Genomic DNA, 17,351 nt, shown 5'->3' with positions numbered 1-17,351 from the left:
GCCAGTAAGTTAATGGCCAAACATTATGATCAAAATGGTCTATAATAAATAATATATTTATCAATTGTTCTATAGAATTTCATACACAGAATGTTTAAATTGTTTGAGATTAAAAAAAATGGGTGTTTCTTTAATAGCCATAAATTATCATTAATTAATAACAATATATTATACCAAAATACTATTTCAGAAACACACAATAACTTGTTTATTAAATTATTATTTCTTAATCCAAATTAAACTGGCATAAAACTGTTGATAAAATTATTATTTATAAAATATTTTTAAAATATGCATGGTTATTTATTATTTTTTTAGTTAATTTTTAAAAAAATATATTTAAATTGGTTTAAATTAAAATAATAATAGTTACATATCAAAACATATCACTACAATTTGTATTTACTGTGTATCTTCAAATAAAAATTTAAATAAATCAATTATAATAGCGGAAGTCATATTATATTTTTTTAAATTATTTACAAAAAATAATAGAGTTTAAAAGAAAAATTAACACACTATGAGTGGATCACAAAAATATAAAAATAATAATCATTTGTAAAGCTTAAATAATTATTAAGTTATTTAGCATGGAAATAAGCCAAATACCTAATAACCTCATAAAGTAAAAAACATTATGGTAGGAGATTAACTTCTTAAAGTCAAACATGTAAATGCATTTATAATATACCTAAGAAAAAAACATACCAGAATATTAATAATTAACTTCCTAATGTCTAACATTAAATTAATTTCAAATACAAACTTTTCGGTGTGCTAAATGGCCCAACACGAGTATAAACATCAACAGCTCTTACTAAAAAATGATATTTTTGACCATCTGAAAACTATAAAAATAAATTTAAATAAAAAATATGAGATCATACCCTCAAGAAACAAAAAAAAATCATTTAAATATATTTACATGAGTAAGTGAGCAAGCCATTGGTAGAGGAAGAGCATTTACATCACCAATTTTCTTCCATAGGTCAATGTTAGGTGGTTGGTCAGGGGTCTCTTGATAAGCATATATCTGATAACTTATTACTTCTGCAATTGTTCTATTAACATTCATAGTCCACGAGAGCACTAATGCTATGAAATAAAAGAAGAAAATTTAAGAAATCTATACATTTGGTAATTTAGTTATTTAATATTACTACCTTGGGGCACATTTTGCACTTCTGGTGATTTTGAAATGGTCAAATTAGGTGCGGGAGGTAATCTTTTCCATGTAGAAAGACTCTTTTGATTTGGAATTCCGGGTACTGGAGAAGGATGCTGTAAGTTCAAAAAAATATGTTATTATACATGTATAATATAAATTTAGAACTATTTTTCTTTCTTTTTATAGTATAAATAATAACAGAATTGCCATACTCCTAAGAGTGGTATTGCAGGAGGTGGCGGTTTTCTTGTCGATTGAGATCCTGTATGATGTATTGAACGTAACGATATTGGTACTCGGCATGTAGTATAAGATGTTCCAGGAGATGCCTGTGGCAATGCAATGCCAGGCATTGATCCAGATATATGAGATGCTGGTATTTGGCTTGTTGTATAACTTGGAGTTAATGTTTTTAATGATGCAGAGAGTTGAGACATTGTTATTTTGCGTGGTGCATAAGAGGCTGTTGACATTGGTTGTAATGTTCCAGATACTGGAACACGTGTAGTATAAGTAACAGTACAAGGCTGAACTAGTACAGGATCAACACGTGACACTAAAATAACAATTAGTTCTTTAATATTCTGTTACAGCACAATGTATTTAAATAGTAGTCTTGTAATTTAAGACATCTAGTATCTAGCCTTATTTATTCAGAGTAATAAATAATAAAATTGATGAATCCAACTGATTTAGTAAATAAATCCACTGTAATATTCAAAATTAAGTTATTTAATAACAATATTTTAATTTTTAATAGCTATTGGTATTTTATCAACAGAATTTAAATACCAAAAAAAAAAAATGTTGGAATGAACCCAGTACTAAATACATACAGAATGAGGTGTATGTCTATTGTTAGGGAGCGGATGTTTATGCTCCAAAAAATTTAAAAAATATGCATGCAATTAAGCTCTAAAAAGTATAAAAATATGCTTAGAATTTATTAAATATATGCACCAATAAAATTTTTATTTAAATTTATTTTGTTTATTAAAAATTAAAAATGCATAGGTTTAAAATAATTATTCATAAAATTAAAACTTTAAAAAGAACTGTTGGTGAATTGTTTGTTAATCTGAAAATAATATACATGGGTAGATATTAGAAACCAAGTACTAAGTAGGTGAACATGAAATGATTTGAAAACATATCTAGTAATTGGGTAGCATTGCTCTGGATAGTCAATGTTTAAAACAAAATTATGAAATCTCAACGATTTGGAATTAATTTTCGGCATTTTTAAATAAATAGGTATACAATTGTATACAATATAGAAACGTAGAACACAACTGCAATTAGCGAAATTGTTCGATAGTCGATAACGACTCCGGCGACAACGGTATTTTATATTTATTTTTTCCGCGGGACAATATCGATAAAGTAATCAGTAATACAGTAATCGAAATGTCTTGAATAACCCCACACATCCCGCCGCGGCGGGTGGAAACCGGCCATTCCCGTCGCCGTCGGGATATTTTGAACTATTAATTACGCGTGACGAGTCCGTTAATATATTACTATATTAGTATATTACGAAAAACCTCAAATATATACTAAAAGCATGATGCATAATATAAAATTATGATCAATCAAGTAAAAATCGGACAAATATGCAAAAATGTGCAAAATTAAATTGGTAAATTTGAATTATTTAGGTGATGAAACAAATTTCTATCTTACTCTGCATTAATTTAGATGTTATTAAAAAATATGATAAATGCATAAACATCCGCTCCCTATCTATTGTATAATGTAATAAAGAAAACCAACAAGGATCCCCCCCCCCCCCAGATGGGTTATACAATATACTCAAAGACTATATCATTTATAGTTTCTTATATTTGCAAGAACGAGAATTTGTATTTAGTTAACTATGTTCAATAATGATTTTCTGGGTACTATAAATGGATTCAAGAATCACCACAGAGGATACAAAGAACAAATACTTGTACTTACAGCCTTAATAGTGTTAGGATTGTAAAGAAGACTTAAAATAAGTGTAGCATATAACACTGTCTCGAGTCTTATGAATTAATTACTAGTCATTCCATACAAAAAATAAGTAACAATCATAGATAAGATGATCAGAAACCACTGTATTTTTAAGTATTTTTGGGCAAAAAAGGAAGCAACTGGTACACACTCAATAATGGACTCACCCCGAGAGTCAATTCTAGCCCCAATCTTATTTAACTTGTATAATATATACAATTTTATAAAATAAAGAGTTTAGGTTTTGATTGATTGTAATTCAATACCAGAGCAGGGTTCTAGATGACGCTAACAGATGACTTGAATACAATATATTAATACTTCTATAAATAGCATTTAAAAACAATTCCTGCAAATCCTCATTGGAGGTATGTAAATTTCATCTGAGCAATAGATAGTCATGCGGAGTTAAAAGTATTACCTATTCAAAGGAGTACAAATTAAACACAACTTCACACCTAAGTATTTAGAAAAAACATTAGACACCAATCTTACATTTAACTTTATTTACATTTTGACTTTACATTTTGACTTCATTTACATAAGACCTTATGTAAAAAAGGAATTAAGTCATTAAGATCACAAATTAATCTGGTGCAGTTGCTGGCCAGAAAAGCGGATAATGCTTCAACGGGGTAAAATTTAACAGTACAATTTACTCAATTGTAATGGCCACATATGTTAACAAACATATTACCAAACACACTAAATACAAAAGAAAGAAAAACTAATCACAAAAATGCAGAGGACAGGAAGAGATCAGTTATGGACAACATTCAAGGATGTACGTGCTCATATTCAGATTGATATCAAGGACTCATTCATAGGCATATTTTTAAGAAATTATGAGAATTATGTTACAGAATGGCATAATGAATGAACACACTTTTCTATAGTAAACAAAAATTTGGTGATAGATCCCACATAGGAATGGAACTGCCCAGGCACGAGTAGTATGTACAAAATCAACTACAGACTGGCCATGGTCGTTATGGATGCATAATGCATAAATGGGGACTGAAAGATAGTTGAGCGTATCATTCTAGCAACAAATGACAAACCATAAGTTATATTAAAATGAAATGCCGGGAAAAGGAAAGTGGTAACCTGCTCGTGCCCTGCATATGTTATTGTACACGCTGAAGTCCTAACAAACAGAAGCAATCACAATAGCATAACAAATAACACCACATAGGCACTGATGGATGCTCAACATACCAAGCACATAATTACAAAAACGTAAGCTTACTTAATGGAATGTCAGGCAGGAAAACGTAGTCAGGGAATTGAAGGAACTTATGCAGTAATACCAGAGGCAGTGGAATGGATCAAGGGTTTAGACGTGTGTTTATAAACATATTTATAAATTTGCATTACCATTATTACTACGTGCTGATACATACATATTAATTATATTATATTTTATAACCATTAATAATTTATATCATTATTTATACTACTGTTATAATGTTGATTTGTTTTAAATTCATATGAATAAAACAATATACAACTATAATAATTAATGGTATTTTATCACACAATATTTTAAACTAAGAAATAATAAAGAAGAGGCTACAAAAACTATATTACTAAGTACAAACATTTTTTGTAAAAGATATAAATGGGTGTTATAAAATTAAGGTAGATATTAAATGCAATTTTAACCTTATAAAATGTAAATTAATATTATGTACAAAAATAAAAATGTAGTTCTAATAATTGGTACTTTTTTCAAAGTTTAAGATATATCTACCTAACAAAACAAAACATACAGGATCAGAATGTTGAATGACAGTGAAGTAACTATTATGACTGACTGAGATAATAATATAATCGGTTTGACATATAGTCCGAACATAATCGGTTGTTGATTCAACAACATTATTAATTATTTTATTTTATTTTAAAGTCGATAGTAAAATATTTATATCTAGTTAAAACTGGTTTAAAAAATCATAATTAAAATAAAATACAAATTGGTAATTTAATCAGATAAATATTATTATGATTCACTTTTATAGCAGCTAAATTATTATTGTCAACAATTAATTTGGAATATAGAAGAATAAAGAAAATAAAAATATTCATAAAGAAATTATTTTTAGCACTTTTAACTGATTATACCCAAAAAATGAAAACTTTATTATCACCAAATGTTATAATCTCTGACCATAACCGTTCTAAGTATGGCTTAGTTTGTATCCTATGACATATGAAACACTTTATAAAAATAATCTAATAAATTAAAACACCGAGATAACTATAATATATAGTAAATATTTAAAATTAAGTTAAAACTTAAAAACTTACCTTCGATTAAAATTGGTTTAAGATTTTTGGATTTTGGACTTGTATTTATGGTGTCTTTATTTAAAACAATTGTTTGTCGAGGAGAGCGCTACAATGAATAATAATTATAATAATCAAAGAAAAGAAAAAATTATACATTTTTTATAAACTTACTGAAGCTGTTCCAGTTATAAGACTTGAGGAAGATGATGATGGATTCTTAGATACCTCTAAATAAGTAATAGTTTTTCCCGAATTACTGGTCTGAAACAATAATCAATTATATGTTTATACCTACTAAAAAAATCACCAAACATGTTATGTATAAATAGATAAACCCTGTTTTAAAACACTTTTAATTTTTAAGTCACTATAGATAAGTTTAGTCTTGATTCTAAACATGCCTTGAATAAATAACTAAAAATTAGTCTAATTAAATTCACACCTCTAGAACAAGTCTGCCATAACTCAATATTCATCAATTTAGAGTTATATTTTTGAATAGTAAAAAAAATAATGCAAGACCACTACATTCAATATCATTTTTAATTTAGTCGCTAAAAAGATGTGTCAGTATTGAATTATATAATAATTTTTAGTTTATTTTCAAAGCAAGATAGCCATATATATTTTATGGCAGTCTATGTGTAATTTAATTTATTCAATTAATCACCGAAGTCAAAATTCAGACTGCCTTATTTCGATTTGTGGTGTTCTTGCACTAAATAAAAACTAATTATTGTGCGATATGTTGATTGAAAATGCAATATTTAGAGTTGTAGTAGCATTTTATAATTTGTGATATTGCAGCCACATCTCAAAATAAGGCAGGTCTTGCTTTTACTTAAACAATTGTAAAAGACCACAAGTCTTACTTTTTGGGTTTAAGAGAGTATTTCATAATATTTTAAAAAAAGTCATATTGTAAAGCATGTTTGAAAGTATTTAAGTTTTTTGTTTCAAGCACATAGGTAAATAACTCTTTAATATCTCTTAGATTCAAACTTTAAATCGCTTTTTCTCAAAACTATAAATTTTAAGGAGGCTGGAGTGCGATTCATTTTAGGTCAAAAACATAGCTCACAACTTCAATCACTACTTCCAATATAATGTTCTGATATTAATTTTGAAAGCAGATTAGATTTTGTCACTAAATTATCTAAGCTTTGACAATTTCATTTTTCGGATTTTTATTTTTATTTGCTTAGAAATTTACTAACAAAAAGGGTAAAAATAGATCATTATTCATATTACAAATTTAAATACATTGATATAGAATATGAAAACTATATAATAGTTAAAGCATAGTAAATTTAGAGGAGAATTCAAATCTGCTTTCAAAATTTAAATCTAAACTTTAAATCCGATGATTGAAGTCACTGGTAGTATTTTTTGAAAAAAAATGTTTGTAACTTCATAAAGTAATATTGGTGACACGTGCATGCACGTAGGTAAAATGACAAACGTACATATCGGGTAACTATGATTTCCCTGTACAAAATGATCAGTACTACGAATTACACATAATTATGTTCATTTACTTTCAACACATTTACAAGACCCATATTAACTGAAATATAAAATGCCTAGTTTTTACTCCTTAGAATGGATTACGCTCCAGCTCCCTTAGGTTGTGACAATCTTGTTCTAAAGGTGCTAGAGACTTATTCTAGAAATTGTATAACTTCAGTTGTCAATCATATTTTTAATTAAAAATTAAATTGTTTAAAATCATATATAATTTAATAATAAATTAGTTAGGTACCACGAATGTCCCTGGTAAAAGCGTCGCTGGAATTCGGCGAGGAATTTTGATAGGTGAACTTGAATCCTCCAAATTGATTATATTTGATTCTTCAATTACATCATCATTTCCTGTTAGATCTATAGTAGTAGAAGTAGTGCCATTGTTGATAGGTTTCAAAGACTTTGCAGCAGTAACAGTCTTTGGAGATACAGTAAAAATTTTTGGAGATGCAGTAACATTTTTTGGAGATACTATTAGCGTTTTTGATGTAGTAATTAAGGGAGGCATTTGCTATTAAAAAAAAAAAAAATATATGAATATATTAAGTAAGAATAAAAAAATATTTAAGTGAGCTCAGACGTTCAAATGTCTAGGTATTTTCTTCTTATTCAATGTTTTTTTTTTTTAGAGAAACTACACAGAAAAACGAAAAAAAGCCAAATCACCATCAGACCAGATTTCTGAAGTTATAAAGATGCCATAAGAAGTATACACAATTATAAATCATAAGAGTTCAAAAAAATACATAATAAAAATAAAACAATATTAACTTGTTTTTTAAAAAAAAATTATCATTATAAAATCCTCAATAAAATAAATATATTGTGTTTAGATAATTATCAAGAAATGAGTATTTGTATCAAATAACTAAATTAATTATTTCTTAAAATACTTCTTTCAACAAATTACAATAGGTAATATCATTGATTCTAAATTCTACATATTGCTCACTGGCTCATATTTAGGTGGCACAAAAAATTGACGAAAAGTGGATGTGACAGCGTTTCATAACTACCACATCCATTTTTCATCACTTTTTGATGTCGCTTAAGTACGAGCCAGTGAACGATCTAAAGTATTTATATTCAATGGTAATATGTACTATATTACCTTTTTTGTAGTCGTATTTGTAATTTTTGAAGTTGATGAACTAGCAGATTCTGTTTCAAATTCTAATTCAACAACATCATCATCATCTTCAACAATAATACTTACTGGATCAGGTCTTGGCAAAGGAATTGCTTGTTTTGGTAACTTCATACTACCTTCCTACAAACAATTCAACATACTTCAATATTTTTTGTATCCAATATTTTTATCACACAATTTATTTACCTTTCTTGGACACGATACTGCTTGTAAACCAACAGTCCTTGTAACTACATGTGGTCTAGCATATTCATTGCTTTTTAACTCTTGTTTATGAAGATTTACAACAAGCTTCAGTTCTTTAAATTGTCTATCTAGTAACGTATATTTTGACCGCCAAAGTTTTTCTCTTTTCTTCAACGCCTGAAGCTCTGCACGCTGTTTACCCCAGAATGACTTTTGTGTCATCATTTCAATAATTTTCTGTGTACACATGCTGTCAAATTGCTAAACAATAGTAATAACACAATTTTAAAATATAATTAATATAATATAGAATTAAAATTAAAAACAATAAAAATCTTCTTACCTCAAAAGTCAATTCATTACTACTAAACAATTTTAATAACCGTGGAAAACTATCTTTGGAAATCTGCTTTACTCCACTTATAATACTACTGATATCTTCAGGAAAATCATTTAAATCAGATAATGAAATGTCAGAACTATTGTCAGAATCTATGAGTTCAAAATTTTGTTCAATACCATTGGAACAAACATCGACCTTTTCACTATTATTTATATTACTATTACATGGACTTTCAATAGATTTAGTTTCATTAGTATTTTTTGTCAAATGTATTTTATTTTTTAATTCTAGCAAAGGGTTTGCATCATCTTTTTTACTATTTACAATGTTTTCAATTGTATATATCTTGGTATTTGAAAGGTTTGAATTACTTTCTTTTACAGTTGAATCATTAACTGCTGTAGATATATTTTCTGTTATCTGAATATCATTAACAACAGCAACATTTCCGTGATCTGAATTTTCAGTGATAGCTAAATTGTCTGATGACGATGATTTATTTAAACATGAAATACCATTGCTATTAAGTATATCGTTCCTAGTTAATATATTTTTACCATTTTTTACAGTATCCTTACTGTTTCCGATACTACTATCATTAAGATTTTTCTCAACATTATTTAATATATTAAGTAATATATCACTTGGATTATTTTTTTTTCTACCCTTACTGATATCTTTATTTAAAGTATTTTTATCCGGATAATCCTCCTTACAATTTTTATCATCAATTCCATTCTTACCATTATGGTTAATCAAATTAAAGGATAGATTTTTTTTATTATTTAGATTATCATGTGAATTATTGGAAACATTAGATTCATCATCACTTGAATTTTCTAGAGACTCCGAAACTTTTTGTAACAACAGTTCAATATGACTTGTTTTATTATCATCTTTATTAGTAACTTCCAGTTCATCTTCACTTTCATCAGTCAGTCTAAATTTTTTTTTTTTATCACCATCTACTCCATCTGGCAAAGGTCGCTTTAAACCATTTGTTAACACATTTTTTGATGTCGAAGGTGTTGGTTCATTAGGATCATCATCAGGTAGTTCAGCTGAAAAATACATAAAAATTGTATTCAATGAATCAATGTTAGATCAAATTACAAAAATTGTTTATTTGTCATTTAATTTTTTTATTTATTGATAAGTAATAAAAATACTATCTATAGTTCAATATGTGACATTGTGACCTATCGGGCATTGACTAACTTGCTTGTAAAATCTAAAATTATAAGATAATATAGGTAAACATTCAACAATTAATAATTTCTGTTAATTTAAATGTCATTATAAAATATTATTTGGGCTTCTGTACTAAAAATATGTAATCAATTAGGTACCTAAATAAAATAAAACAAATACATATCTTACACCAAACACACTGGTCAATACATTTCAAATGTGTAACAACCAACAAACCTATTAGTAATTACCTACCTAACCATCAATACTAAGAAAATATTATACAATTAACTAGCAGTGATCCAATACAATAAATTAATTGCTAAATATTTAAAAAAAAAACAAAATACACAAAAGAGTTTATATTTCTTGCATTTAATTATAAGTATAATAAACAAATATATTTTGGATTGATGTTCATATTTAAACGTTACCTAAAAATATATTAGCTTATTTGAAATGAAAGAAAATTAAGTAGTTAGGTAGGTAAGCCGAATAGGTTCTTAAACAAAAATGGTGAGATCTTTTTAATTAGTAATTTGAAAATATCACCACTAATAAAAAATATTTTTCAATAACATAATATTACCAATATTAGTTTGGTGGGTATTTAAACTAACAGTAAAAACATTGTCATTGTAATATTTAAACAAGCATCATAGTTCATAACATACACAGATTCCGAGATTCGCTATTAAAATCAAATGTTTGTCTTTTTCATTCTAATATGCATTCAATAATAACAGGATGTTAAAACAAGCAATCAATAAATGTATTCAGCATTTGTGTTAACATGGTTCAACTACGTCCTATTCTATCCATCGTAATCCATAACACAATGTTTAACCATCAACGCTTGTACCATAGACCTTATACTTATGCTTATGAGGTCTATAGCTTGTACGGTGTCTCATTGTGACTGCGTATCGTATATATCTTTCTCACAAACACAAACACACACACACACACACACAGAGTCAGATACACTATGTATCTATGTGGCTGACAAGTACAAGGGTCAGATCACGAGCGAATAAACAATAAAAAAACAAGTTGTATCAACTTACTATCAGGCAAGTCAGGTTCCGACTGTTTCAGCGAGTTCTCCTCCACAGTGGAAACCTGCTGTTCCGTCGTTTCGCTAGTCGTCTCGACGGGCATGTCGGGAGAAACGGAACAATTACTACACTACACTACAATTACTGTCCACCCATGTCCGGGACGAACAAATTTCGGGCAGTATTGAATCATCCGACGCGGATATCGCGACGGCCGGATGGTTTCCAGACCAGACGACGTCGCCTCCTCGATCGGTTCAGCGATATTATGCCGTCGCTACGCGATACCAGTCGTACGCGACCGCGTAACCGACAGCGAGAGCGTACGGCGCTCTTATCGCCGTTCGAGTTTCGCCGTCCGATATTTTCCACCCCCGTTTACACTCAGCCACCCCCGACCAGGACGACGAATGGCGAAACAACGTTTACACGGCGACGGGAATTTTTCTTATCAAATTACAGTATGGTGCAGTTGGATACGAAGAACTACGGAAAATTCGCGACCCCGAGACCCACCAATTACCCAAACCTTGAGGCCCGGAGTGCTCAGACGCCAGACGTCGGACTGTGCACTGCGACTGCGGTAAATAACGTGTTTATACGGCAGCGAACGACCAACGGGCCAATGAAAAACAAACAATCGGGACTGCGCTTATCAGCGAGCTGCCGAGCGGTTCCGTTTCGTGCGGCGTTGCCGCGCTCGCGTTGTCGTGACCCGTCGGAGGTCGTCGACGGGCGGCCGATAATTTTTGCTAACGCGTACGACATTAGACGGTCATTTTGTTACGCTCGACAGTTCGACCCGACGACAAGTTGGCAAACGCGCACGACGTGTCGCCGCCCGACCAATCCGAAGAGCGAACGGGCCTAACATTGACGTATAACGTGCCGCGGCGTTGCGACTTTGTGCAACACCAGTGGATTGCGAAATCATGAAATAATAATAAAATGCCGAATATAAAACACTATAGTCTATAATAGATCCCAATGCACGTCTCGGCGATCAAAAACTGACGATTTACGCTCAAATGCAGTACGCCAATAGAGGGGGGGGGTCATAGCCCCCTGGAATATGGTTAAGCCCCCCCCCATCCAATAAATGTTTTCAGTTACAATTTTAGAATTTATGTCATGTGTCAGAAAAATAATAGGCTATAATAGCCCCCCATGTATAAATGCATCACGCTAAGCCTATAAGTAAGCCCTTAAAAGTCTCACGTTTGTTGCGATTAATGCGATGTGAATGCCTTGCTCGAACTTTACAGATCAATAATTTATAGCCAGCTTTATAGACAGCTTTGAATCGTGATTGCTTGGCACATGTAAAGCTGGCAAGTGGTTTATCTACTTGTTTTTAACAGGATTTTCAGATCTGTAATTTTCGAAACATTTCCAAATTTTCGTTTCCTTATTGAACCCGCATCATCAACTTTATTGAAATTCTAATTTCATATTTTCATCATTCATCTTATACAGTAACAGTATAGCACTAGGTATGCCACTCCTCATTGCATATAGCATATAGCTATAACTGATTTCAAATTAATTCCTTGACAACAATTCAAATAAATAAAATGTTGAAATGTACTTAAAACATAAATGAGCTTTTAAGAGTAATAATTTATCAACAACAAACAATAATATGGTTAAACTAAACAATATGTACTTTGAATGTCATGATAACTATACTACGAGTTTTAGTCGGAGATTCAAAATCTATTGCATCATTTATTTAATGGAAACCTTAACTATAACTGAATTTAGATTAGATATGTAAAAAAAAACGTGTACAGATATTATAGCTATATCTAGGGTCTGCTCCGGGAGAGGAGGGGGGTGGTAGGAGCCGTGGCCTCCACCCAATCCGTATTTCTAAAAAATTGTATAGGTACTGTTAAAAACAAAATTACAAAAGAAACATATACTTAAATTGAAAGTTTTCTGACTTCTAAAGTTTCCAGATTTCTGGAGCCATCTTCTGGGTATATCGTATATTATTACGATTTCTCGTGATGGACATTGTGTAGGTCATGTAATTCACATGACCTACGAGTAAAAAAGTAATGAGTGAGCAACCAAATCAACTGAAATTATATATATATATATATATATATATATATTATAATATAATATAATTTTTTTCAGAAGCAAAGCAATTTCTTTCTACTTTGTTCTTTGGACTGCACTATCTATCGCGTAAAATATCGTCACCCAAGGTCTCGACCCTTGTAATTGTGATAACTGATAAAACGCTCTAATTTTAAGTACCTATACACTAGTCAATAGTGTCTTCTTTATTGTAATATCTTTACAATGGTAGATATGTTGTAGCCACTTGGTGAAATCGAAATCTTCATGAAAAGATGACCATTTCATGAAATTTCACGTAATGAAAACGAATATTTTACACTTCATGAAGTTCGAATATATTTCAAAAAATTGTCACTTTTTCATGAAATGATCACTCCTATTTTAACAACGTGTAATTTTTAATAATCACAATCTGGTCGTTCGCTATGTGTACTAGAATACAACATTCATTGCACACGTCAAGTTTGATTATATCCATTATTATTTATTTAATGTATTTATTAAGTATACTTATTTATGACTTCTACAATACCATATAGATATAGTCGTATAGATTATATTATAAAGATAAATTTAAGTTATTTTATTTAAATTTAATTTAGAATATTTATAACTATTTATATCATATTAATATATTATCCATATTATAAAAATGTAATCTAAATAAAAATGTCTATTGTAAATTTGTAATAAGTAACGTAATTTATCTAACGCTGGTAATACGGAATATATAATACAATAGAACAGAAGACAAATAAAGTAACTTAGTATGTAGATACTTACGTTAATTTAACGTCATTAATTTCCGCAATTATCTACTCAATTTTTTCAGCTGTACCTAGATGGTTTTTTACCAGACTTATCCAAATAATATTTATCCATTTTTTGATAAAACTCAGTTTTTTTCATTAAACTTAGCAACTATACACTGCTTTAACATCAAGGTATTACCAAAATGCTAATATGACATTATGATTATGACTTTAATCAAAACCAGTAAATATCATCTACACATTTCAGATAGTCTGGCAATTAGACAGGTATAATTATTATAGTCATATAGAATATACAAGATAATATTTATTGTATTGACATCGGCACAATGGATTTAATCAAACTATTGATGTGTGCGATAAATGTTGTATTTCAGTACACAAAGTGAACGACCTGATTGTGAAAAAATTACACGATGTTAATTTGGAGTGACCACTTCATGAAAAAGTAACCATTTTGTGAAATATTTTCGAATTTCATGAATTATAAAATATCCGTTTCCATTTCATGAAAAGATCTATTTCACGAAGTGGCTACGACAGATATACTATAATTATAGTTAATATCTCGATAGAAGAAAATAATTAAGTCTTCATATTAAAGTATTGTTTTTATATAAACCGTATGTTAACTAACGTGTAAGTACCATTAGGCTATTTATAGGTGGTCGTAAACTCGTAACTCTTAAGTAGCCAAGTATAGGTCAATGAAACAAATAAGCTAAGACTTCAAATATTTAAATAATTGTGAACGGTATTTAAAAATAATTGTTAGTACCTATAAAAATAGAACACTATAGGTGTTTGTCAATGGCCAACGACTCACTTATTAAATGTTGTGTTTCATTATTCTTGAATATAATACGACTATACGAGCATATGCAAGCAGCAAGCGTATAGTATTGATTTAATTATTATATTATTATTAGAGTATTGTTTGTGTACATACTACGTGATGTATTCTTTGATGGCTTGATCCATAATTATTTACGTATACGACAATTTTATATGTTTACTTGTAATTTGTATGTACCCATTAAAATTAATATAATATGGATAAGAGATAAGACGTACTATATCCTGTATCGAAACTTTCAATTGCGGTTGAGTTGAAAGTTTGAGATGGCACGTTAGATGGAAATTCACAACTATTTTTGTTAATCTGTTAGAAACATCAATTTACAGATGTTGGATGATAATAATTTTTCAGACCACTTATATAATATAAATAGTAGAAGCAGTAGTATCCAATTGTAGTTCTGTTTTTCTAAACTAATTTCCAACAGTCACATTATTATTCATAATATTTACTTTGTTGACATACGATAATTGCATTTTTTAATCTATAATTTCAACGAATATCCATGACACGATTTTAATGAATATCATATTTTATAATGACAATATTGTTTCTAATTTTGGCTTATACGCTAAAAAATATTTGTAATTTCGCTATAATTATTAAAGGTTTTCCATGAGAACTTTCAATAGCAATCTTAGCTTTATCAAATAATATGCTAAACATTTTAATTTAAGAGAAATACAATAACTATAAGACACGATTTCTACACAATAATATAACACTATAATCGACGTATACCTACAACAGGCATACAGCACGCTACTAAAAATATAGTGAAATAGCCCAGATATTGAACATTCGTTAATATGTGTATGTTCCACACTGCACACAAGTCTGTGTAAGTGTAATCATAAGTCATAACATCATAATATTCTGTGATATATGTCAACTGATACACCATAATAATATATAGTATAATATAATATAATATATTATGATTTAATTCAGATGTATTAGTATAATATGTATAATACGTATTTGTTATATTATAACAAACATATTATTATTATGCCGTCTGGCTTATTGGCGTATGTACGTACGTATCAGATATCTTCATTAGACTTAACTACGTCTAGACGTTACACGATGTTATCTGTTACAGTTAAAACCCAAAATCCGTCGAAACTAGTTTCCAAAAATCTCTTTAGTCACTCCTGGTTATAACTAGTTAAAAAAATAATTAATCGTAGGTTTAAATAAGTCAGTAAAAACTAGCCTTAACTAAAATGCATGTATTCGAACTCGTACTTCATAAAACGCACGTGACCACAGACAATCTATACATTTGACTGATAAGGCCGAGTAGGCCGACTATCAAATCAATTAATATTGATGTATACGTCCAGGCCCGTATTTGGGGGGGGGGGGGGGTATCTAATAATATCTAATAACAAAAAAAAAATTATATTTATACTTCAATAAATTTATTGGAAAAACTATTTTGATAATTTATTATTATTTAATATTTAATATTATATCTATAAATAGGTTGGACTTTTTGAATATACGATAACGATGTGTGTAGTGTATACCTACTGTATACTTTGGTATCATGAAGGAAACTGAGAGAGAAATGTGTACCCGAGAACGGTTTTTAAGAAGCTTATATGGAATCGGTGGAAGGAAAAAAAGACAATCATTATAATATCATTACAAAATATGCTTAATATGAGTTATGATTCGCTTCTGAAAGAGATGAGGATTGGATATCAGCAACAAAAAAACCTCTGCTCAATATAGAAGGATAAAATAATTCAATATTTTGGAATTTAGTGACACAAAAAAGCTGGTAACCCGTGGAGAGCCAGTTAAATATTATTTGCCGATAGAAGACATTCAGGTCTTAACTGTATCATACATATAGCCATATAGGCGGGTTACATGGGTCACGGCAGTACGGCACGTTGCTCGGTGCGCTTTTGGTGTACCGGGCCTACATTATATTATGCATGGCATAACTACGCGAGCCAAAATTATTTAAATTCAATGGCCAAATTTCACAGTTCAAAATTACTAGTGCTCTAGATGAAACGCAAATGTGTTAAGTTTTAGACCGAAAATGTATTGATTTTACAATGATGTGTGTGTTTTTTTTTTTATTTTTTTATTTTTTTTTAATTTTTTTAATTTTTTTAGATTCTGAGTGGAACGATGAATGCATTGATTTTACAATGATCACATTGTGTGTTTTTTTTTAAATTTTTTTTTGTGTCTGTCATCACCTTTTAGGACAGTAAAAGTGCTTGGATTTTCTTCAATAGTACCTTTTCTGATAGGAAAGTGAATCTAGATGGTACTTTGGGGGGTCAAAAGTAAATTTTTTCCAATAGTTTTCAAAAGCGCAGTGAAAAACAAAAGAAAAATTAAGGAAAAACGGGAATTTTTAAATCTGTTTTCGAGAAAATTGATTTTGGTTTTTGGTGTAACTTTAAAACGAACGACTGTAAACACATGAAATTTTCACTGGTTGTTTATATTTCCATTTTCTATACATGATAAAATTTTCAAAATATTTTGATTTGTTTTGAGCTGTTTACGGACAATTTCAGTTTCCAATTTAGTTAGTTTTTTTTTCTATGAATGTCAATAAAACTTTATTTGTTGAGTAAAAATACTTGAAAATTTAATACAAGGCTCCTACTATATTGTTACAAAGACACTTGAAAAATATTAAAAATCCTTAGTCACAGTTTTTTTTTATTAGCATTTAAAGTCAAA

At 29.5% G+C, this 17,351-nt stretch overlaps 1 protein-coding gene across 3 annotated transcripts in view; it reads right to left on the bottom strand.

The window, feature by feature from the left end:
• Positions 1-501: 501 nt before the first annotated feature.
• The window catches only part of LOC100575593 (probable basic-leucine zipper transcription factor J), a 21,404-nt gene continuing 4,554 nt past the window's right edge, over positions 502-17,351 (bottom strand). Inside the window, exons 2-12 of one of the 3 annotated variants that reach the window (XM_016803241.2) lie at positions 8,659-9,719; positions 8,316-8,576; positions 8,091-8,249; positions 7,218-7,490; positions 5,627-5,716; positions 5,474-5,561; positions 1,381-1,724; positions 1,164-1,281; positions 926-1,095; positions 767-848; positions 502-691 (exon numbers count right to left, since the gene is read on the bottom strand). In XM_016803241.2, coding sequence (XP_016658730.1) covers positions 681-691; positions 767-848; positions 926-1,095; positions 1,164-1,281; positions 1,381-1,724; positions 5,474-5,561; positions 5,627-5,716; positions 7,218-7,490; positions 8,091-8,249; positions 8,316-8,576; positions 8,659-9,719 — 2,657 coding nt within the window. In that variant the 3' untranslated portion in view covers positions 502-680. The other 2 variants (XM_016803243.2, XM_016803240.1) reach the window with 2 other exon arrangements.

Source organism: Acyrthosiphon pisum, chromosome A2 (assembly GCF_005508785.2).
Source record: "Acyrthosiphon pisum isolate AL4f chromosome A2, pea_aphid_22Mar2018_4r6ur, whole genome shotgun sequence".
NCBI classification, from domain to species: domain Eukaryota; kingdom Metazoa; phylum Arthropoda; class Insecta; order Hemiptera; family Aphididae; genus Acyrthosiphon; species Acyrthosiphon pisum.
This window is presented reverse-complemented; position numbering and strand designations above follow the sequence as displayed.